The sequence below is a fragment of the Labrus mixtus genome, chromosome 16 (assembly GCF_963584025.1).
Source record: "Labrus mixtus chromosome 16, fLabMix1.1, whole genome shotgun sequence".
In the NCBI taxonomy this organism is placed as follows: Eukaryota; Metazoa; Chordata; class Actinopteri; order Labriformes; family Labridae; genus Labrus; species Labrus mixtus.
In genome coordinates, this window is record NC_083627.1 from 13,120,596 (window position 1) to 13,142,684 (window position 22,089).

General features: G+C 41.8%; 3 protein-coding genes across 6 annotated transcripts in view; 2 read left to right on the top strand and 1 right to left on the bottom strand.

The window, feature by feature from the left end:
* The window catches only part of LOC132990874 (tenascin), a 49,228-nt gene extending 34,900 nt beyond the window's left edge, over positions 1 to 14,328 (top strand). Inside the window, exons 9-20 of one of the 2 annotated variants that reach the window (XM_061059349.1) lie at positions 1,249 to 4,434; positions 6,302 to 6,424; positions 8,032 to 8,175; positions 8,776 to 8,895; positions 8,983 to 9,132; positions 10,132 to 10,274; positions 10,561 to 10,693; positions 10,781 to 10,932; positions 11,018 to 11,114; positions 11,248 to 11,403; positions 12,470 to 12,633; positions 13,030 to 14,328. In XM_061059349.1, coding sequence (XP_060915332.1) covers positions 1,249 to 4,434; positions 6,302 to 6,424; positions 8,032 to 8,175; positions 8,776 to 8,895; positions 8,983 to 9,132; positions 10,132 to 10,274; positions 10,561 to 10,693; positions 10,781 to 10,932; positions 11,018 to 11,114; positions 11,248 to 11,403; positions 12,470 to 12,633; positions 13,030 to 13,116 — 4,655 coding nt within the window. In that variant the 3' untranslated portion in view covers positions 13,117 to 14,328. The remainder of the gene's footprint in view (positions 1 to 1,248; positions 4,435 to 6,301; positions 6,425 to 8,031; positions 8,176 to 8,775; positions 8,896 to 8,982; positions 9,133 to 10,131; positions 10,275 to 10,560; positions 10,694 to 10,780; positions 10,933 to 11,017; positions 11,115 to 11,247; positions 11,404 to 12,469; positions 12,634 to 13,029) is intronic. The other variant, XM_061059350.1, reaches the window with a different exon arrangement.
* LOC132990790 (uncharacterized) overlaps positions 1 to 22,089 on the bottom strand; it is a 527,599-nt gene that overhangs the window by 317,891 nt on the left and 187,619 nt on the right. The gene's annotated exons all lie outside the window — the stretch shown is intronic.
* Positions 15,568 to 21,197, top strand: LOC132991591 (LIM/homeobox protein Awh-like). 2 transcript variants are annotated; one of them, XM_061060390.1, is made up of 7 exons: positions 15,568 to 15,690; positions 17,033 to 17,168; positions 17,357 to 17,559; positions 18,618 to 18,726; positions 18,896 to 19,028; positions 19,832 to 20,064; positions 20,351 to 21,196. In XM_061060390.1, exons 2-7 carry the CDS (start codon positions 17,040 to 17,042, stop codon positions 20,750 to 20,752), a joined length of 1,209 nt encoding a protein of 402 aa, XP_060916373.1. In that variant the 5' UTR covers positions 15,568 to 15,690; positions 17,033 to 17,039; the 3' UTR covers positions 20,753 to 21,196. The 2 variants fall into 2 exon arrangements, with proteins under 2 accessions (XP_060916373.1, XP_060916372.1); XM_061060389.1 differs by lacking the exon at positions 15,568 to 15,690 and having other exon boundaries at positions 16,904 to 17,168; positions 20,351 to 21,197.

Sequence of the window (22,089 nt, forward strand, 5' to 3'; positions counted from 1 at the left end):
AAAAAAATATATACAAGGAATAAAGAATTGATACAGAAATAGAGCTAAGGGGCACTTTACTTTCAGTATTACTCAACAGGGAAAAGAAGAAAGATTTCCTATAATTTAGGGGGAGGGGACTATTTTAAGGGGAGACTATTTAGGGGACTATTTTAGGGGACTATTATATTTATACTATTATACTATTATATTATATTTTATTACTATATTTAGGGGACTATTTTAAGCTCATATGGCTGCAGCTTCTGTTACACAAATTGCAGCCTTTCCTTATTAAATTACATCTTACACTCTGAGAATATAATTATTTCTGACTAAATTTGGAGACATCATTTGGAAAGCTTACCTTAAGAGTTCATATAAAAGTAAAACAGAATTCTGATGTTATATTCAAGGTTTTTCCATTTGCAAGAGACATTTGTACGTGCAGCTGAGGATAAACTAAAACATCATATATCTACACTGTCTGGTGACTGATGTCACTTTGCATGGAGCCATTTAAAGGTTTAGTTGGAGACATGCTATATTTCAATTAATAAAAATCTGTTCCCAAATGTAATGTATCCGTATAACAACTACCAAATATCACAAGTATCCGCCTTATTCAAACACACAATTGTTCCCTTTATGAATAACAACATAAGCACACCAGCATTATGGTCTCAGCATTACACCCCCCGGCTGGATAAATACTTTGTTGAGCAATTCAAGTGGGTTATCGTATGTGTGTTTCTTGTGCAGAACTACTGAGGTGAGAACTGACTTGCTCCAGCTAAACGAAGGAAAGGGAAGGTTTTTGTGTTTTAACACCTCGTCATTCAATGGAACACATCATATAAAACACATAACAGTGTGGAGAAAACTTAATGAAGCATGATCCAGCCGCAACCCTCCAGCAGCAAAAATAATGAACAGGAAAATAGTCCTGAAACCACTCAGCCATGACATTTCCCTCTCAACAGTGACCCAGACACCAAGCCTGTCAATTTCCGCGGAGTGAGCTGAATATTAACCGTATTTCAACTTTTCTTTGCAGGTTCTTCAGAGATACCATTGACCTGATTTGTTTGACTAGTTTGCACTCGCAGAATAATGTACAAACTGCTGTAAAGTATAACTATAACGACTTACTAAACAACTTCTCTTCCAAACTTGTCTTCTAGATATGATGTCTTCTGGATTATTTAACAACAGTTTATCATAACTTGTAACATTTAATCCAAATGCTCACTCCTTCTATATCTTTAGGGCAGACATTACCATGGGCACCATCAGCTTTGACCTTGCAGGTCACAAAAGCACCAAGACAAGATGTTGGTGACAAAGATCAAGAATTTTATCCATCAGCTGAGAAACAAAACTTTGACAATCAGAACCGTGGGGAAGATAAGAGCGATAAGGATGCTGTTACAGTCAGAGGTACTGATGCATCTAACAGAGACTCCACAACCTCTCTGATTGCAAGGACAAAACCTCTTCCCAGCAAAAAGATGCCAACAGATGGCAGCAGGCCCAAACTTGCTAAAAGGCCCACATTGTCCAAGAAGCCAAATGTCACAAGGACTTTCCGTTTCAACACAACTAGAGTCGTGCATGGTGGAAGGAAAGTTGACCCAGGTCCTTTGAAAATCACCCGAATTGGTGAGAAAAATAACCCACCAATATTTGCCAAAAATTCTCAACCACTTGTCCCCACTACCCATGACGGGACAACAGCTTTGAATTTAAGGGACCAGGGTGCAAAGCGACAAAACACTGACAGGACGGATGCCAAAAATCCAGCTCTAATATCTGGGATTGATTTAGATACAAAGAGACAAAGTAGCTTGCAGGGACCAACTTTTGCTGTTGGCTCCAGAGAGCAACCAGATGTTGGCAAAGAAGGCAGAGGAAACGAAAACGCTTCAATGTCTTCAGAGCCAACTGGGACTGTTCAAAGCCAAGAAAAGAAATGTATGAACAAAATTAAAGTGACACACTTCAGATTACCCATTAAGGGCAGAGGCAGCGGGTGTAAAGAGGCTGGACAAGTTCTGGCAGGGAAGACACCAGGCTTACAGCAAGGTTCCACTGAAACAGATGATTCTCCTGACCTTGATTATTCACCAGATCCTTTACATAAGCTCCTGACGGACACTTTTGACAGTTTGAATATAACAACATTTTCTGTTCACCTGTCCAAACCATCAGACATCTCTGTTGATGCTGAAACAGTAAGAGGGCAGATTGTAGGTGGGCTGAAGCCACTGTCGTCATACAGGTCCTCTTCATCATCCTTGACAAGCTCACAATCATCATCACAGTCATCATCTCCATCACCTCCACTTGCTTCTTCCTCATCAACAGTAGAGCCATTATCATCAGTCACGCATCTTAATTCATCACCCTCATCATCACAATCATCACTTCCATTATCTTCACAGTCTACTTCCCATTCTAGCACAGAAAATTCTGATTCATCAGGAAGCAAAGAACGAGGCATTGAAAACAGCAGAAGTACAATAAACATTGCATCATCTGAAGATAGAAGACTACCAACCAAAGGGAATGTCAGCTTACCTTTTTTCCGTCGCACACCAACAAAACCTGCATATGATCGCCGCCAAAATCCAAATATAGGAAAATTGAAGAATCTAAAATTGAGAGTTCCTCAACATCCCCCTTCACATTTGAACCTTGTCCCTAGAACAGAATCAGAGACCACACATAGATCACCAAGTGAATTATTGTCTACAGCATCACCATCTGCATCAGAGGAATCACCCTCAGTTGAGGTAAATGTACCTGTGAGTCATACTATTAGAAATAAAGACGGGACAACTACACCTACATCATCTGGAGATCAAAAGAATGAGAAAAAGGTGCCAACAGCAAGAGGTAAAATCCCATTTCGCCGTGTTCCTCCAAAAGGAGGATACCCGCATCGCCAATTTACAAACTTTGGACACCTCCAGAACCAAACTCGCCCAAATTTGAGGCAGCTTCCTCCCCCCTCTCGACCTTTAAATCCTGCATCAGAAACAAGGGTAAAGCTGTTATCTTCCACTGAAACTCCAGCCACCTCACCCTCTCCTGTTTCTAAGGAATCCTATCCTGCTAAAGGAACAGGTCCAAAAGGAGAGCAAAGCAATGACAGCGTTGGGACAAATATGTTCACAACAAGAATGACCAATGAGTTCAATCAGACTCTCAGAGAAAGTGGTGGGTCCTCTTCTCATCACCCAACAAAAGTTGGTCAGGTCCCTCGCCCAACGTTTGGTCACCGTTTCCAAAACAAAACCCATACAAATCTGAGACAACCTCAACATCCCTATAGAGGTCCCTTGCGAAGGCCTCTCCCAACAAGAAGGATAAATAGTGGCAGCAGTATTGCAGCTGAAAGTCAAACTCACCTTTTAGAAAAAAAGAATATCCACAAAATCCCTGAAAACAAACCAGGAGGGCAGAATACCTCCATCCCAGCCCAGGGAGTCCAAAATGGACAAGTAGGAGAACAAGGCAGTACTGTGGTAATTTCAAGTGCCCATATAAACAAGCTTGACACGACTGAAAAAGCAGAAACTAACATATTAGAAGGAAGGCCCAACGCTCAGATTCAGACGATTAAACAGAGGGTGGAAGAACTTAGCACCCAAGAACCTAACACTGACACACTTAAAGAGGCAGTCAATGGTGGCAAAAACACTGGCTTTATAAGTCAAGGTAGCCCAACAATCAAAAACATTGGGTCAACCGATTTGGGTCATAGAGCACAAAGACCGGTTACAGTTCCAAAGAGAGGACCCCCAACTAGAGGTCTAACAACACAAAATCAAGGCCATAACAGACAGTACTATAGTGGGGGTAAAAGAAGAGAGAGTACAAAAACCTATAATACTTCCAGAAGTGAGCTTCCCATTAAAACTAAAAAGATGGGAAGGACTGATTCCAAAACTCTGACAGGATCAAATGTTTCTTCCACTGGAGTCACAAGGGAACCTCTGGACCATGTGGGAGTGACAAACCAGACATCAGATGGATTCATGCTTGTATGGGACTCACCAGAAGGAAAGTATAAAAATTTTGTTGTGACACAAAACAAAAATGAAAAAGGGCCGAAGCAAAAGGACACCAAGAAAGATCAGGAAGAAGAACAGGAAGACGCTGAGAAAGAGGATGGCGATCAAACAACCGAAGAAAAGGAATCAGAAACTGGAAAAAACGAGGATGAAAATAAGGTACCAGAAAGTGTTTTTACAGAATTTCCAACGATCCAGAGCAGCATCACAGCTAAACCTGTCACAGGAAGTGACAAAACCTTCAAACAAGTTCTTCCTGGTTCAGCTCGCTCCTTCCAGTTTGAGAACCTTCCTCCTCAGACTGACTACACCATAACGTTGCTTGGAAAGGGTCCTGGCATCCTGTCCAGACTGCACAAGCTCGTCATCAGTACAGGTACAAGCAATTGTGACAGTAGAACAACATCAGTTACTACTGCACATTGCTTCAACATTACTGTCAATGTTGTGAAGTTATCTCCACAACCCTTCTTGTTTTATATCACCATTTTCTAAGAAAGGGAAACCTGTTCACCCATGTCACGTCTTTACTGCACCCATGTCTTTTGTAGATCTAAACAAAATGTTATTTGTGAACTAATTATCACTCGTTCTAAAACTATAAATGTTTGCTCACCAACTAAATGCTTTTTTCGTGTTTATTTCAAGAGCTCCAGTGCTGTGATGCTCTTTTAAACTGTAAACTTGCAATTTACAGTTTCTCCTCTCATATTTGTCATTTACAGCTCTGGTAATGTCATAACATGTTTGTTTTGTTTTCAGTGATTCTTGGTGTTCATTGTTTGCCCTATCGATGCTGTATTTGTGTATTTCTTTGTGAGCTGTCATTCATTTATAAATTACCCATTTTCATGAACTATCAGTCATACATCATAACAATCAACATGATCTCAACCATAACAACACACTCTGTTATTTGATGTCAAACCTCAGGCAGGATTTATCACAGATTATTACAAAGCTAAGATACACACAAGCGAATGTATCGAGATTGAAGTGGTCTTTTTGTTGAATAGGTACTTTAGCATGTTTCTTTTTAGATATGTACATTATAAACACCTGATGAAAGTTTTTAAATATTCAGTTTGGTTTGGTTCAGGCCATAGAAAGCATGAAAAGTAGATGTAATCACCGTGACGTCACCCATTAGTTTCTAAAGAGACATTATGAAGTCCAATGATGGCGGTCACCATATTGGAAATTCTGGAAATGCTGACTCTACCGATATATCTCGAATAAGGCAGAGAGGTGGATCAGAAGCAGGCCTTTCGCCTCCTGGCAAACAGATATGGCGCACCCAACTGTCATTCAACTCAGCCACACCCCTAATTACCCTCCCTTAAGGGTTCAGATGGGACTAAATGATGATTGAAAATGATGTTAAGGACTGTAGACCAGCAACCTGACTGAGTTGACATCAAATGAGAGTTTAAAACAAACCACAACAGTAATAACATAACAATCAAATTCATTCACTGCCGCTCTGGTCTTCTCTCATTCAGGGTAAGCTAACAGCCAGCTTCACTGACACCCCGTCACCTCTCACCCAAAGCAGGGTAAGACCACGGCTGGTCTCCATTGTTCGTCTGTCTTCAGCTTTTAATCCAATACCAAAATGATTGAAATAACATATCAAACGTGTGTCTGTACTGTACAGGTTTACAGTATGGATTATTGGTATTACAAGGACAGTCTAGTGCTCCTTTGTAATATGAGTGTGTGAATATGAAACTTTACAGAAATGGAAGAAAACATGCATTTCAGGATGCATGCCAAACTGTTGTTTACACATTCAGAGAAAAAGAGTCCACTTGTTTGTCCTATATTTAACAACACGTGGTTAAATATGAAAAATATCTATTTTCGTTTGACTTCTCCAGTCTTGCCGTACTTTATATTTCAGGTTAAACGGACCAGTTAACTATTGAATTTCCTCTTTCTTCTTGTGCTGCTGTCCAGGATCCATCACCTGCATTTCATTGTTAAAACCAGTTACTATATGTCTGTATATGATTTGTATACTGTATATATGTTTGCACTGTACATATATACACATCAACTTATCAAAGCACTAATAGTAAATGTGTGGTTTGTAAATAAATTTCAGTGTACACTGTTTTCACTCTTTCTACGTCTTTTCACTTTAATGAAACCTTTCACACTATCTATAAAAAGTTTTCATTTCATCTTCTTTGATATATTTCTGATGAGCTGTTTTTCATCTTTTTCACGGTATTCTTTAGGCCCGGAGCCTCCCACTGACATAGTCTTCAGCGAGTTGACCGATAACTCTCTGACTGTGTCGTGGACCAAACCAAAGTCTTCCATCAGTGGCTTCAAGGTGACCTACACCCACAAGGAGGAAGGTGAGGAGTTTTTTTTTGTTTTTTTTTTGATTTTTTGATTTTTTTTGGGGGGCTTTTTTGTGCCTTTAATGGAGAGATAGGACTGTGGATAGGAAATCAGGGAGAGAGAGAGTAGGGAATGACATGCGGGAAGGGAGCCACAGGCTGGATTTTGGATTTGAGGACTTTTAAGAAGGTTTATCAAAGGCATGCGAGTTAGAAATAAGATAAAAGAAATGTTTATTATTTTATAAATCCATATTCAGACAAATGTTTTGTAGCCTTTATGCCTCATCTACTTCCTTTAATCTCATTGCTTGTTTGTAGTTAAGTTCAGAAGCTGGTTCAGCACTGATAAAGAATCTTCTTACTTGTCTTAATGTTAACTTTTGTTCTCTTCATAGACCTTTTACTAGACATGTAGAATGACACATTTCTTGGAAGAAGTGAAAAGTATTTGCAGCCTATTCACACAATTGTCCCTTGTGAATTATAACTCTAACCCTAGTGACAGAAACAGTGTAAACCAGGGGTCTGAAACGGCTGGCCATGTCAGGCCCCCCCTCCCCCTCCCTATGGACTGCACCTAATGTCCAAAAAAATGTAATCTGTCCCTCCAAATATTTTTAAGTTTCTTATTTTTTCTAGTATTTTCTTACCAGTTCATACCCTTCATATACAGTGGCATTTAAATTAAAAAGTATCCATTAGCCTTTAATTTACATTTGTTAGTTTACTGTAAATATCTTGGACATTTCAGCTTGAAAAGGAAAGGTATGTCTTAGATCCTCAGGTGGGGGCCTCCTGGTCATTCCAAAGTCAAGACTTAAAACTAAAGGTGACCGGGCCTTTTCAGTCAGGGCCCCTTGACTTTGGAATGACCTCCCTGAGGAGATAAGACTTGCAGATTCCCTCAATTCTTTTAAATCCCTTCTTAAAACGTACTTTTACAGACTCGCTTTTATGTGATGTCGTCTTCTTAGTGTCTTTTCTTACTGGTTTTACTATTTTTATCTTCTTTTAATTCTTACTGTCCTTTTATTTACGCTCTTTATTTATGCTCTTATCTCGTATTTATGCTCTTATCTTAACTCCTCTTATGTTTTAACTTGGTAATTTCTTATCTTACTTACTTTGTCAATTTATGTTTCATATTTATATTTACTTTGTATTTGTATTAATATTATAGTTTTTTTTTAATCCTTTAACCACTTGTTTCTATTTCTTTTACTGCTCTTACCTTCTTATTGCTGTTATCTTTTTATTTGCTTTTAGCTCTTTTAATTTCTTACATCTTTTTAAATCTTTGGTCCTCTTGGTCTCAGCTCGTGCTGTTGGGTTCTTGTTTTGCCTGGGTTCTTATGATGGTTCTTGTGATGGTCGGGGTTATATATGTCTGTTGGGTATCGTGTTGGGTTCTTTTCTGTTGAATTGTATTTCATTATTTTTAGTATTTTGCATCTGTTATATTCTTGCTGTTGTTAATGTTATTCTGTGTTTGGTCTAGTTTGCTTTGTTCTTGTTTTTGTTGTTTGTCAAAGCACTTTGTAAACCTGTGTTTTTAAAAGGTGCTATATAAATAAAGTTATTATTAGTAGTAGTATTATGTTGAATCTGTGTCCTTGCAGGTGAGCCAGTGTCGGTGTCTGTGGACTCAGGTGACTCCACTTTAGGACTTTCTCAGCTCTCACCTGGTTCCACCTACGAGGTCAGCATCATCTCTGTGCTTGGTTTGGACGAGAGCGATCCATTAAAAGACTTTGTCACAACTTGTAAGTCTTCAGGGTTTCAGTTTTTACTTAACTGTTTTACTGTCATAGCTGAGAGAAGCTGAACATTAAAACAATGAGAAAATACAATATACATCTCAGGCCGCCTGTATTATTAAAGGGGGATATCTCTGCATTGTAAATGTCTGTTAATGATTTCTTTCAGTCCCTGTTTCTTAATTACATTAATTATGAAGTGTTTTAAACAGTTATGGAGATGAGATAAAGAGTTACATTTTGGGATCTGTGACATTTTCAAACCTGCATATCTTCTTTAGTTTCATTCTGAAATCATTGGTCATATGGTTATATCTGTAGCAGGTGTTTGATCTGGAAACCATCTGTGAGTTTTTACTCAAAGGAGACTCATCTTGGATTTGCTCAGTGCTGTGTTCTTTCAAAACAGCTTTCTTTTGTCAGACGATTCCCATCACTGATTGTGTAACCAAACAAAATCTGTCTCACAGTGCAAAATCTTGTTTTCTCTTTTACATCATCAGCATCACTCTTCATTCTTGGGGGCTTTTTGGAATCTTGTTTTGTATGTTTGGTTTGTTTTTGGTGCAGATACAAAAAAATGTGTCTGTGTGTCTCTCTTTTTAGTACCTGACCCCCCTACAGACCTCAGAGCCGTAAACGTCACAGACACCAACGCCTTGTTATTGTGGCGACCAGCATTGGCCGCCGTTGACAAGTACGCCATTGTTTACGGCTCTGGAACGGGTAAGTGGTGATAGAAACCAAAGATTAGTCGTCCCTGTTGGCTGTTAAATATCCTCTTTTGAATTTAACTGCTTTGTGTTGTTTCAGACTCAGAGTTGAGGATCTCAGTGTCTGGAAACGCAGCAGAACACAGGCTGAGCGGCCTTGAGGCATCCACCACCTACACCGTCACCATAACCAGCCAGCTGGGCAGCAAGGAGAGCACAGAGGCCACCACCAGTTTCACTACCACCGGAGGTCAGTACACACACACACAAACATAGCTGTCCTACAAACAGAGGACTGTCACTCTAAACCAACCAAGTGAGGATCTTTGTTTTGTTGTCATTTTGGAAAACATATAGAGTAGAAAAGGTACCTATGTGGTCTTTTCCCTTAACTTTGTTGCAAAGTCGTTTTCTTTAAATTAATATTTACGATCATTTCCATAAGAGTTAAACATTTCTGTTGAGGTCTTTTCCCATAACTTCACTTTACATTATTTTTTAATTTATTGAAGATTTACATTAATCCTCAAGTATTGTTTAAACGTACCACCAGAGGTCAGTGCACTCAAACAAACATACATGCCAGCGGACCATAACGCTTCACATATTAAGAGACATAAAACATTTACTTTTGAAGTATTTTAACATTAATGTATTTATTTGAAATAAATAATTAACACAAATTGCCAAGATGGGACTGACACCCTCTAGTGTTTCTCACATATTAAAGAAGGGCTTGACACTTAAAGCGGATGTACTAAAAAGATGTTTTCAGCCTCAACACCAGCAGAGGTCAATACACACACGTACATACCTATGCTACAAACAGGGGACCGTCATTCTCCGCAGACCGAGTGAGGACCTTTATTTTGAAACATTATGACAAAATATAAATAGATTACAAAATGTAGCATTTGTTTTGTCACTGCACTTCAAATTACTTTTTTAAGTTTTTCAGCTTTACCACCAGATACCAGTGGACTCACACACACTAATACATTCTTATAGTACAAACAGGGGACCATCACTCCAAACCAAACTGTATGTGGACCTCGGTTTCTAATCCTTTTCTATCAAAATAAAATTTTGAACATTTACATTTGAGGACTTTTCTTCTCTGTTTCTGATTTTGCAGTTTGATTTAATGATTTTCTACAGCACTGATATCAAACCACATAGTGTGACAGTGCAGTGTTTCCCCTAGGTTTACAGCTTTGGGCTTATATAACTTAATGATTTTCCTCTGCAGGTTCTGGGGGACATGGGGATAATCCTCGAGACCTCCAGGCTAGCAACGTGACCCCTCGCACCGCTCTGTTGTCATGGAAACCCCCCTCAAAACCCGTTGGAAGTTACAGACTGACATATCAGACCGAAGATCAGGAAATGAAGGTGAAATTTGGCAGTCAAATGTTTTTATTTTTTTATGCATGTTCTCAGAGCATCCTGTAGTTCTTGCACACAAAACATGGACATTAAAGTAGAGCACAAATGCCCCAGATTTGTCCTTGAGGGCAGAACTTGAGTAAATTATTTAACATGTCCAATCAGTGTTTGTTTCAATCTTTAGCTTAAAGCCACTTTACCCCCTAGCCTTCAGATGATTTGATTTGAATCTGCTCCATAGTTGTCTGTACGTGGGCACCATTGGAAATTACTCTGTGTGTTTTGCCCACAGGAGTTGATTGTAGATGCAGCAGTAACTCAGTTCAACCTGACCAGACTTCATCCTGGGTCCAAGTACAAGGTGCAGCTGCAGGCAGCGGAGGGAGGACATTACTCTGCTGCCATCTTTACTGAGTTCACCACTGGTAACAGCTGCTCACATGTTACACGTAAGTCAGGGTTCACAAAAGATGGAACGCTAAAGTCTAACATCTCTTCTTCCTCTCCCTTAGGCACCCTGAGGTTCCCCTTCCCCACAGACTGCTCTCAGGAGCTGCTTAACGGCATCAAGACATCAGGGGAGGTCGAGATCTTCCCTCAGGGGAAACTCGGGACATCGATGATGGTTTACTGCGACATGGAGACAGACGGAGGGGGCTGGATAGTACGATAAATGCTCTTCAGCCTGTAATCTCAAATCGTTTTGATGTTTTCTGTAGTAGAACCTGGTCTGTGATTCCTGTCTGCAGGTCTTCCAGAGGAGAAAGGACGGCTCGGTGGATTTCTTCAGAGGCTGGAAGGATTACCAGAAAGGGTTTGGGGATCTGAGTGGAGAGTTCTGGCTGGGTGAGAGAAACTTAATATAAAACTGAAGCATATTGAGAATTCTGCCAGTCTTATACTTAACAGTGAAGGACTTCTTTTTACTCGAAAAACAAAAATAAGTCAAGAGTTCGTCTGAAACTGGTTAATCTTTCAGGTCTGGATAGCCTCCACAACCTGACCTCGTTTACCAAGATGAATCTGCGAGTCGACCTGCGAGACAAAGACGAGTCAGTGTTTGCTAAATACTCAACCTTTGAAGTGGCGAGGAGGAACTACAAACTGACTGTGGGCGGATACAGCGGCACTGCAGGTAAGAGGAAGAGACGGATCGGAGAGCTTTATGATCTTTCATCCTCACATTTTTTAACCTGGGTCCTGAAGACTTCTCAGGTCAACAGCCGCTAAACAGGCTGTAATGGCTACAATATCAAGTAGTTTTTTTGTTTTTTTTGTCCCTGACAGGCTCCGATTGTTTTTCTCTGTTTTACAGAAATAGACCTTTTTGTTCAACATGTTACCCATAAATATATCAGATATCAAGTCTATCCTGTGTAAATGTGTCTCTGAGTTATGACTGTCTACAATGAGTGAGAAGCTCGAGTCCCACTGGCTGTGTTGTTGTCAGAGCTGTGTTAACATGGACGTGACGGCCGGCTCCTCCCCTTGAGTATAAAAGCTGTGTTAGTCAAGGACTAGAGAGAAGAACATACTCACTGATTATATGGATGCCACGTAACAGTTTTTAGATCACGGTCATTCTGTGTACATGTATACACAAGCTAACAAAAGTGCACTAACATTAGCCCGATAACACAACAATAATGGCTACTGCAGCCAAGGACAATTTTGTCCGCTGCTTGCGCTTGACTCTTTCATGCGAACGCGAGTGGAGAGGGGATGGAGTTGTGCAGCTGGAGTAGAGCGGAGGCTTCAGTATGGAGGAGGTGTGGCCAAACAGAAGTTTGTTTTGGTTTCATGCTGGTGCTCAATGGCGACATCTTCTGGATCAAAAAGTCACACATTCTTCCTTTAAATTTTTTAAAAAGCTATAGCTCTGTAGGAATCTTTTCTGTAATGTGTTCAGACTCTTAAGAAAAACAATTTGAGCCTTTCAGGGACAAAAAAAAACAACTTTAAGTGGATACATCTGAAAGACCCCAGCGTTTTGTACCCATTATGTATTTTGAACCTTAAATACAGAAAACAGGCTAAAACTAACACTTGCCCTTAAATGGAAACTTTTACTTAACACTCACTTACCTACAAGTAATTCATAAAATGTAATAAAACTTATAGTTTTCTTATTATTTATGGTTTTTTACCTATTTCTGTACTTTTAATTACATTCCTCATTCCTCTTGTCCTTCATCTTTCAGGCGACTCTCTCACTTATCACAACACCCGGTTGTTCTCCACCAAAGACCGCGACCCAACGCCGTTCATCACCCGCTGTGCCATGTCATACCGAGGAGGCTGGTGGTACAAGAACTGCCACGAGGCCAACCTCAACGGCCTCTACGGCATTGACGTCAAACACCAGGTAACCTCGTCCGAAGGGGTCGACTTTATTCCACTGCTGTTTAGTCGTAATTTGAAGTTATCCCCGCTCTGTACTGTCTTCGGGGGGTAGTAACAGAGAGGCGTTACATGTGTGACGGCTTCAGCGTAGGCAGCGGGGGAGTTCAGTGCTGTGTGTGTGTGTGTGTGCGTGCATGTCTGTGTCTGACTGTGTGTGTGTGGAATTCCCGCTGTGACGTGCATCTGCAACGCCGAAACTCAATGGGAATTCACAGAGACACAAATATTACGCCGTCAATATGAACGTACAAAGACGTGATCATGGCTCAGCTTAGTTATGGCACTTTTGCACTTTGAGTCTCTGTGCTGACTTTTGTATGTGTGTGTGTGTGCGTGCGTGTGTGTGTGTGTTTTTCAGGGTATTATCTGGACCAGCTGGAAAGGGAAAGAGCACTCCATCTCGTTCACTGAGATGAAGATGAGACCGTCGGCCTTCAGAGGATGAAGAGGAGGAGAATGAACTGCTAAACACAACACATGCATGGACGGCAGTGTGTTTAAACATGTGCAAACATACACACACAAGCACACGCACACACGTATACAGACACACACACACACAAACGCACAGATGCATACACACACACACACACATATACAGATACATACACACACACATATACAGATACATACACACACACACACACACACACATATACAGATACATACACACACACATATACAGATACATACACACACACACAAACACACATATACAGATACATACATACACACACATATACAGATACATACACACACACACACACATATACAGATACATACACACACACATATACAGATACATACACACACACACATATACAGATACATACACACACACACATATACAGATACATACACACACACACACACACATTTATATAAAAGAGAGCGTTGCTTTCACTTCAGCAGAGTTGAAGTCATATTTTTTCATGTGTATAGAGGTCAGTTATCAGTATTTTACTGTAGATTGTACAGTTCATTCAGTTTTATCTTTGCTCCCTCGATTTCTGTACTTAAAGGGCCAGTTCACCCACATTAACAGGCAACTCATGTTTCCTACCCAGCTTCACCTTTAATTTAAAAAATGTTGATAAATTAACACACCACAGATCCTCTGCTAAGCGTAAACAGAATATTTGTATTGGTGTAAAAGTCGCTGATGTCTGCGGCACTTTAATCTTAGAGGTAACTTTCTGACTGGATTTCTGCGGACATAAGCATCAACCATCTGCCATACAGTTACACGAGCAATAGAGTGCAGAATTCTTCCAACACATTGCAGATTGTGTTGCTATTTAAGCAAAAAAAATTTAAAATGTTTCTGCTTTTCAGACTTAAAAGGGATGTACAGGTTTGTTTGTTAATGATAAATGTTCCAACTGAAACAAAACCAAACGCAGGGTCTGCTGGTGGTTTGAAGGTCTTTAAATCACCGTTCAGATTCTGATTGAGCCCTGCTTTAAAGCTCAGCAGCGCCCCCTGCTGTCCGCTCTAGGCTACATCAGATGCAGGTGAGTGATGGAGAGTTTAGTGTGTTTGTCGTGGTGAAAATCCTCTCCGTGTTGTCTTTTTGTAAATCTCTCCATTTTTTTTGTAATGTTATTTTTATTAAGCTGCCTAAAGGAATATGATAATAAAATGTTTGAAAATCAAACCTACACTGTTTGTTTTGTCGTCATCGACCCACCACTTCATCACCAGGATGTGAGACTGCGCTGAGCTGCAAATAAAGACTTCTCCTACTTTACTGCTATGTATCGACATTGTGCTTGATATTTGTGTTCTCTGAGTGCTTTAGTTAAACACTTTCTGTCAAGTACAAATGCAAAATACTTTAACCACTTATTTATAAAAATAAAAAGTTCTTTAATTAAATTCAGAAGTGGAAAGGTCATACTCGAGCCGTTTACACATCTGCACTCATTAAGATTATACCTGCATTAAAAACTAACAGCACATTCTGTATAAAGTTTCATTGAACATGCTTGGCTGCACGCTGGTTCAGTGGTTAGAGCTGTTTCCTCACAGCGAGGAGGTTCCTGGTTTGAATCCCCGTCTGACAGGAGCCTCTCTGTGTGGAGTTTGCATGTTCTCCCCGTGCATGTGTGGGTTCTCTGCGGGTACTCCGGCTTCCTCCCACAGTCCAAAGACATGCTCGTTAGGTTAACTGGTAACTCTAAATTGTCCGTAGGTGTGAATGTGAGTGTGGCTGGTTGTCTGTCTCTATATGTCAGCCCTGTGATTGGCTGGTGACCAGTCCAGGGTGTAACCCCGCCTCTCGCCCAATGACAGCTGGGATTGGCTCCAGCCCCAAAGAACCCGAACGTGAAACGCGGTATAGATAATGGAAGGATGTACATGCTATGAGAAGGAATTCAGCACGTTTTAAAATGGGAAAGTTTATCTTTTTCACAAAGAAATATGTATGACACGTTATTGTTTGCAACAGACCTCTGATGAAAGAGCAATCCCCGCCTTGTCTTTTATTTGTTTTATAACCGAGTTGAGGCATCGTAAAGTCGATTTAGTCAGTAAATTATCAAAAGTTTAAATCTGTTTTCAGATATAATCTCTGTGTGAAACAAAAGTCAACAGAAACCTGCTGGGATCAAGCCGTCCTCCTTCCATCCCAGACGTCCTTTTAAAAATCATTTTTTTATTTTTAATTAGTCCCAAGGGTGCAGCCGCCTCCACCTATCTGCTCACCAGGCGGCCAATCACATCACTCTTCGTTTGTGCTGTGAGTCACCTGGGCCTCTTGTTTACAGGTGAGTGTCGGGAGGTCACCGGGGACAGGTGCTGATGCTGCTGTCAGTTCACATTCTGTCATTCTGATTGGTGGAAACAGATCTCAGGTGGATGATCCCGAAACCACCAGACAGCAGGTGGCAGAGAAACCTGCAGGAGTGAGAGCGCTCAGGTGAGCTGTCGGGAGGACATATTGTTTTCTGTCGCTTGAAGAGACGCTACAGAGCGTGCTCAGAGGAAACCAACCAGGAGTCTCCTCACAGCACAGGTAAGCTTCTTTATATCTTCTTATTTAAGCTGAATTAAAAGAATCAAAGTTACGTTGTTATATTGATTTTATTACGACGTTTGAAATTTCATTATTGGCTTTAAAAATAAAAATAGTGAGGCTTTTATTTTGAATGTTCGTTCTGTCTTCAGCTGAGAGTACTTTACTTCCTGTGTGCCTTTATTTTGAAATACAGCAAGGCCCTTTCTGTAGCTGGAAGGTTAGGACATGAAGTTCAGCACAGAAACAGGAAGTGGTTAGGGATCCCAAACTGAGCTCAAACAGCTCAAAGGAACGGTAACAAATGTCAATATCATGTCACGCTGACACATTCACACCCTGCTGGTAGAGGCTGCTGAGTAAAGAGTCCATCAGTATTAACTCATCCATTCATAGTGTTGTAGTACTCCAAATCGGTCTGGAGACCAAAGCATTTTTACACGGTCTTGTCTCGGTCTCAGACTGGGCTGACTCAAGATTTTAAATCAAGACCAGTCAAGACCACCACTGACTGGCTTCCACATCATTACTGTGATTAGAAGGTTTGTTTGTAGTTTGACTTTTATCCCCCGGTTACGGCCGCAACCTTCCCCGGTGTTCCGCTCTAAGTGACACGCCCCCTGCACACAAGATGATCATTTTTCAGTGATATTTATGGTCCTGGTCTAGTCTTAGTCTCGCTTTGCCTTGGTCTTGGTCTTGTCTCGGTCTTGGAGCACTCTGGTCTGGGGTATGTCTTGGTCTGGGTTAGAGTGGTCTTGACTACAACACTCCCACATTCACACGCCGCCGACGATGCAGCGGGAGCAACTTGGGGTTAAAGTGTCTTGCCCGAGGACACATCGGACATGTTGCTGCAGGAGCTGGGGATTGAATCCCCGACCTTCCGGTTGAGAGATGACCCACTCTACCACTGATCCACAGTCACTCCGATATAATACAATGATTCTTATGTTTATATCAAATAAATATGGTTAAGATTAAGAAAAGATGCTGTTATGATTTAGTAATTACATTTAAAACCTGCAGCAGCAGTTTAAACATTTTAGAATGGATTTTAAAAGAGAGAAAATGTCATGATGTCAGGTGTGTGATGTTTTAGCTTAAGAGTCTTAAGTATTCAGATAAGACACGCCGGCTGTGTTTAATGGATGGATGGAATAATAATCTGTGCAGGCTTACAGTCACATGTTGGAGGGAGAGACCAGGTGTGTGTGTCTCAGGTGTTCCATGTCTGTTGTTGTTATTTATTAATAGAGTCGTTTAATGAGGCCATTTTTAGAGCTCTAACGAGGGCAGTGATTAAGGAGTGGACTGATAATTACCTCCTCTTCCTCCTCAGGACAATCATGATGTCGCCGGATGACCGAGCCCTCGAGGACCTGTTGTACAGCAGTGACCTTGGTGATGAGGTGGAGGGGGCGGAGCTTAACGCCACCCCGGAGGGTGCAGAGGAGACGGCTGCTGCTGCAGACAATGTGAGCATGACAGAGTTTAAATACAAATATTAATATAACTGTGGAGGAAACAAAATGTGTGCAGCACACACATTTTCCCAAATGGGACAATAAAGCATCGCATCGTAGCTTCTTCTATCGACTAGTAACATTTGTGAAGCACTATCACAATACAAAAATAAATAAATCTGTCTGTCTTTCCGTCTCAGGCTCCTGCAGCCGTGTCCATCCAGGAGCCGATGATGTGCACCGGCTGTGGCGAGCAGGTATGCGACCGCTTCTTCCTGTTGGCTGCGGGCGGGGTGTGGCATGGCGCCTGCCTCCGCTGCAGCCAGTGTCACTGCGAGCTGCAGACGCACCCCTCGCTCTACTGGAGGGACGGAAACATCTACTGCCAACAGGACTACTGCAGGTCAGAGAAAAGATCCCGTTTTTAATAAATGTTTTAAACCAGCTGAGGGGTCAGGCATCACCTCTGAACAAAGAGAGAGAGGCAGGTTCAGTCTGCGGTTGAGAAAGTTACAGGAAAACAGTTTTTACCTGATGAACCAAACTGAAGATCCTCTTAACATCAACACTACAATCTCTATATTAAAGACGTAATCAAGAAGATGGACGACACGACAGCTCCAGAAAAGTGAAGCCAAAACATTTAGAGCTCCCCCTGCTGACTGGCTGCAGTTTAGGTCATAAGCTCCACCTCCACCATGTAAACAGATGGGACAAACTATAAAATCAAAATGTTTCTCAAACATGGTTTCTGTCTTCATAGTTGGCTCTTATCGTGATGATTTACGTCACTGTGTTTATGTTTCTGAGAATTTTAGTTATTATTAATTAATAATAATTAATAAGTATGACATCATGATTGACAGCTGTCTTGACCAATGAGGCACCTGCTTTACTGTGTGCACAAGACTCTGTTCTCCTGTGGACTGAACCCACCTGAGTGACATTTGACTTTTTATCATTAAGAGTATGAAAACACTTTATACAAATATAACAAATATGAATAAAAAACATTAACAATAATATGAATCATTTTTACAGTGTATTTATAAGAAACATTCAGTGTATTTTGTCTTAATGTTTCACACTCATAAACATATTTAGCAGCTCGTACTGCACACAGACTTTTCTCTCCACATAGATAGAGCAGCTTCTGAGGATCGGGGAGATGGATAAACTCAGGATATATATTATCAATGTAATTAAAGAAAGCCTCTCTTAAATCTTTATATATGTCACAGTGTAGGAGGAAGTGAGAGTCTGTCTCCACTTGTCCTTGATGACAAGTGGAGACAGACTCTCTCTCTTTCTCTCTCTCTGTCTGTCTCTCTCTTTGTCTCTCTCTCTCTCTCTCTACACTGAACTTTGTTGACATCCTTACCATCCTAACCATCTTCACAGAGTCCGTCCGTACTTCCTGACGTGTGTCACCTGTTCTCATTTTTTTCTCCTCCCCTTCAGGATGTTCGGAGGCGGTCAGTGCGCTCGCTGCTTCCAGCCAATCCCGGCGTCCGCTTTGGTCATGAGGTCCGGTGATCTGACGTTTCACCCTCACTGCTTCTCCTGCCAGGTGATCCACAGATCCACAGTACATACAGTACAACTTTAGCTTTTAGTTATTTTATAAATCTGTCTTTATGGGTTAATTTATGTCTGCCATTTTTAATCTGTATTCTACAGCTCTGTGTCATTGTTATCTAACTATATCAGATATATTATATAATGATCATGTTTTTCAGGATTGTGACGTCAAACTGATTCCAGGGAACTTGTACTGCATGCAGGGTCAGAACATCTACTGTCAGTCTCATTACCACGACGACGGGAGCTTCACGCTAACAGACGACCAGCCCGAACAAAACACCAAAGACGGTGAGCGCTGTGTGGTCATGTGTTCATTTCTGTCCAATAGGTTTCAATTGTCCTTCACACAGAGGGAGAAGCAGAGGGGATCAGAGACGGTGAACACACTCTTGTACATTAGGTGGCGGCATGCACCTTTAAACTGTATGTGAATGGAAATACTATAGTTTAGCAGCCACCCCATCCCGTCAACAACATGTAGCATGTTGCTAACCTCGTAACAGAGCTAACGTAAGAAGTGAGGCTAACAGTTGTTTAACAGGTTTCTGTTTTATTACATAACCCAGTCGAACACATATAAGTTATCTAATGAGGCTGATTTAAGCTGTCGGATCACAGCATGCAAGCACAGTTTACCGTCATGATGTCGCTGTTTGCTCCGCCTTTTACGTGGCAGTCTTCTGCCCTCGCCACTGGCTCAGCAGTAAAAAAAACTTGTTATACAAAGTCCTGAACATGGCCGTTATAGTCAAAGTTAAAGGAATCTAAGAACTTAGCTAGCTTGGATGCTAGCTCTTTAAAGACGTCCGTATGATACCAGAGAGGGCAGCTTAGCCGTCCCAGACGAGTGCAGGCCGCAGTAAATCAGACGCTGCTGTAAAACATCGTGCTGGACAAACCGTGTAATGTCTTGAAACTTGAGCAGGCATGCATTGTCTCCAGAGTGAACTACGCTCTCACATTCTCGTTCATGATTTGTTGGTCAGCAAACGCACGTACGAAGAACCCGCTCTTGGAAAAGGGACTTCAAAACAAAAACTCCACAACTGAACGAGCGATTACTAACAAAAGACTCTCTGTGTGAGAAACAGCTCAAAATCAGGCTTCAGCTGAAGGGGAGGAGTCTGTCAGCAGCCCTGAGCCACGATTGGATGACAGGGGAGCAGGTGAGCGGACCCGCAGGAGGACCAAGAGAATCCGGACGTGTTTCCGCAGCGAGCAGCTCCGAGCGCTCGAAACGTATTTCGCCCAGAAACACAACCCGGACGGGAAAGACTGGACCTGCCTCGCACACAAGACCGGCCTGCCCAAGAGAGTCCTGCAGGTACGACATACAACGAAGGTCAACGACAGAGAGGTTCACATTTTAAGTTCCCAAACACGCACACACACACACACACACACACACATTTAGGATGAAGATAAGTGTTTTGCTTTTTTCAAAGTTAAACTGTGGCATAAAAATATCTGAACTATCCCTTTAAGAAATAATCCCCTGTGCTTCTTCCGCTCACCTTTAAACACACACACACACACACACACACACACACACACACACACACACACACACACACACACACACACACACACACACACACACACTCTTCCAGGTGTGGTTTCAAAACGCTCGGGCCAAACTGAGACGCTCCCTCAGCACTGAGGACTCCGGGGTGAACTCACCCTCCGCTCCCCTGAGAGGTGTTACCATGCCAACACGGTCCCCGCCCCCAAACTGCTCTTCATTGGACCAATCACGTCCCTTCCCCAACAGCACCATCGACCACCTGCAGCTCTCTCTGCTCACCTCCCCGCTCAGCGACCCACCTGTGAGCTCGGCCTTCAACCAGCCTCATCAGCTGCTGCAGAGCCCAGACTTCCTCCTGGACTACGACTCTCAGAGTGCACCGGGGTGTGCCTCCTCTCTGGAGGCCTACGAGGACTTTGGAGAGGCAAGAGGAGGAGCAGAAGGAGTGGTTGATCCTGAGAGTAGTTTTAGGCCACAGTACTGCTAGTCGAGGGTTTCAATCTGTGAGTGACTTCTTTTTAGAAACAAGAGAAAGTTTGATCTTAAACTGCTTTCAGATCAATCCAGCGACAGGTGGGAGAAAACTTATTTTGTAGGTTATTCTGTTTTCTTTCAACACCAACAATGAACACTTTGTAGATTTTCAAACTGTTGTTGTCTGCTGAGAAAACGAGCATCTGGTTTCAGGTTCTTCTCTTCCTGTGTGACACCTGAAGGAGAATAAAACTGTTTCCTGAAAGATCTGTTCTCTAAGCGTCCTCTTTGTGTAACACACGATTCATCCTCCTTTTGCTGCTTTCTCAAACCCCTGTGTGTTAACATGACGTACAGTATGCATACAATTAGGAAACTTGTTGATTAATTCATAAATATTGGACGTTATTGAGATTATAAATTACTTAAAGGTCACATATTCTCTAAAATCCACTTCACCATGTTGTTCACTAATATGTGTCTCTAGTCTGTCCACAAACCCTCCAATGATGAGAAAAGTCCATCCTCTCTGTCTTTTGCCTGCTCCACTTTTCAGAAAATGTGTGCTCAAACAGGCCGTTTGGAGATTTACCCTTCATGACATCACAAAGGGCAGTAACCCCTCCCCCAGGTGGGTGACACTCCCACCTGGGTGCCACACGTGCGCCCCCATGTGCCCTCCAAGTTTGAATCCGACCCGTCATTCCCCTCTCTCTCTCTCTCTCCCCAGATTGCGGATGCACAAAAAGACCCAAAATAAACCTTTAAAAAACAACATCAAGATTAGGTCAGAAATCTGATAAACCAGAATTTGAAAGCTGATTCTTTAACTTCAATAAATTCTATTCAACTAAACATCAATCTGAAAACAGCCCAACATTTGAATTTTTTTCTGAGCCAAACGTTAAACGAGGTCGCAGTCTCTGTCAGATAATTGGTACCAAACGAAGTTGGACTTCGGCATCATTGAGGCTGAGTTTCAGAGCCATTGATTGGTCATCAGTTCCAAGAACACAAACTGCTTGAATGAAATTCTTTCAGGTGTGTTTCCGTGTCCCCAGTGAGATGACCTTCATGGCGATGAGGATGACAAAAGAAGCGACCCCCCCCCTCGTCAGAAACATCTTAATGAATTGCAGCTCCCTCTGTGAATTGCTTCCCCATCAAGCGCCGATAATTGCGGAGACACTCAGCAGTTTCTCAGCTGAAAGAATGAAGGTTACGATGGTCTGCGCTGACTTGTGCGTCAGAGGAGCGTGGGGGACCAATAGGCAACGACGGCCTGTGTCCTTGGGGTGGGAGGGTCGGGTAGAAAGGAGGGCGGGTAGATTTTAAAAAGGTCGACAAATG

Excerpts from the sequence above, each read along its gene's own strand:
- LOC132991591 (XM_061060390.1), top strand. The coding sequence starts at position 17,040 with ATGATGTCGCCGGATGACCGAGCCCTCGAGGACCTGTTGTACAGCAGT. Across the intron at positions 17,169-17,356 it reads CGGCTGCTGCTGCAGACAAT|GCTCCTGCAGCCGTGTCCAT; the intron begins GTGAGCATGACA and ends TTTCCGTCTCAG. Across the intron at positions 17,560-18,617 it reads TGCCAACAGGACTACTGCAG|GATGTTCGGAGGCGGTCAGT; the intron begins GTCAGAGAAAAG and ends CCTCCCCTTCAG.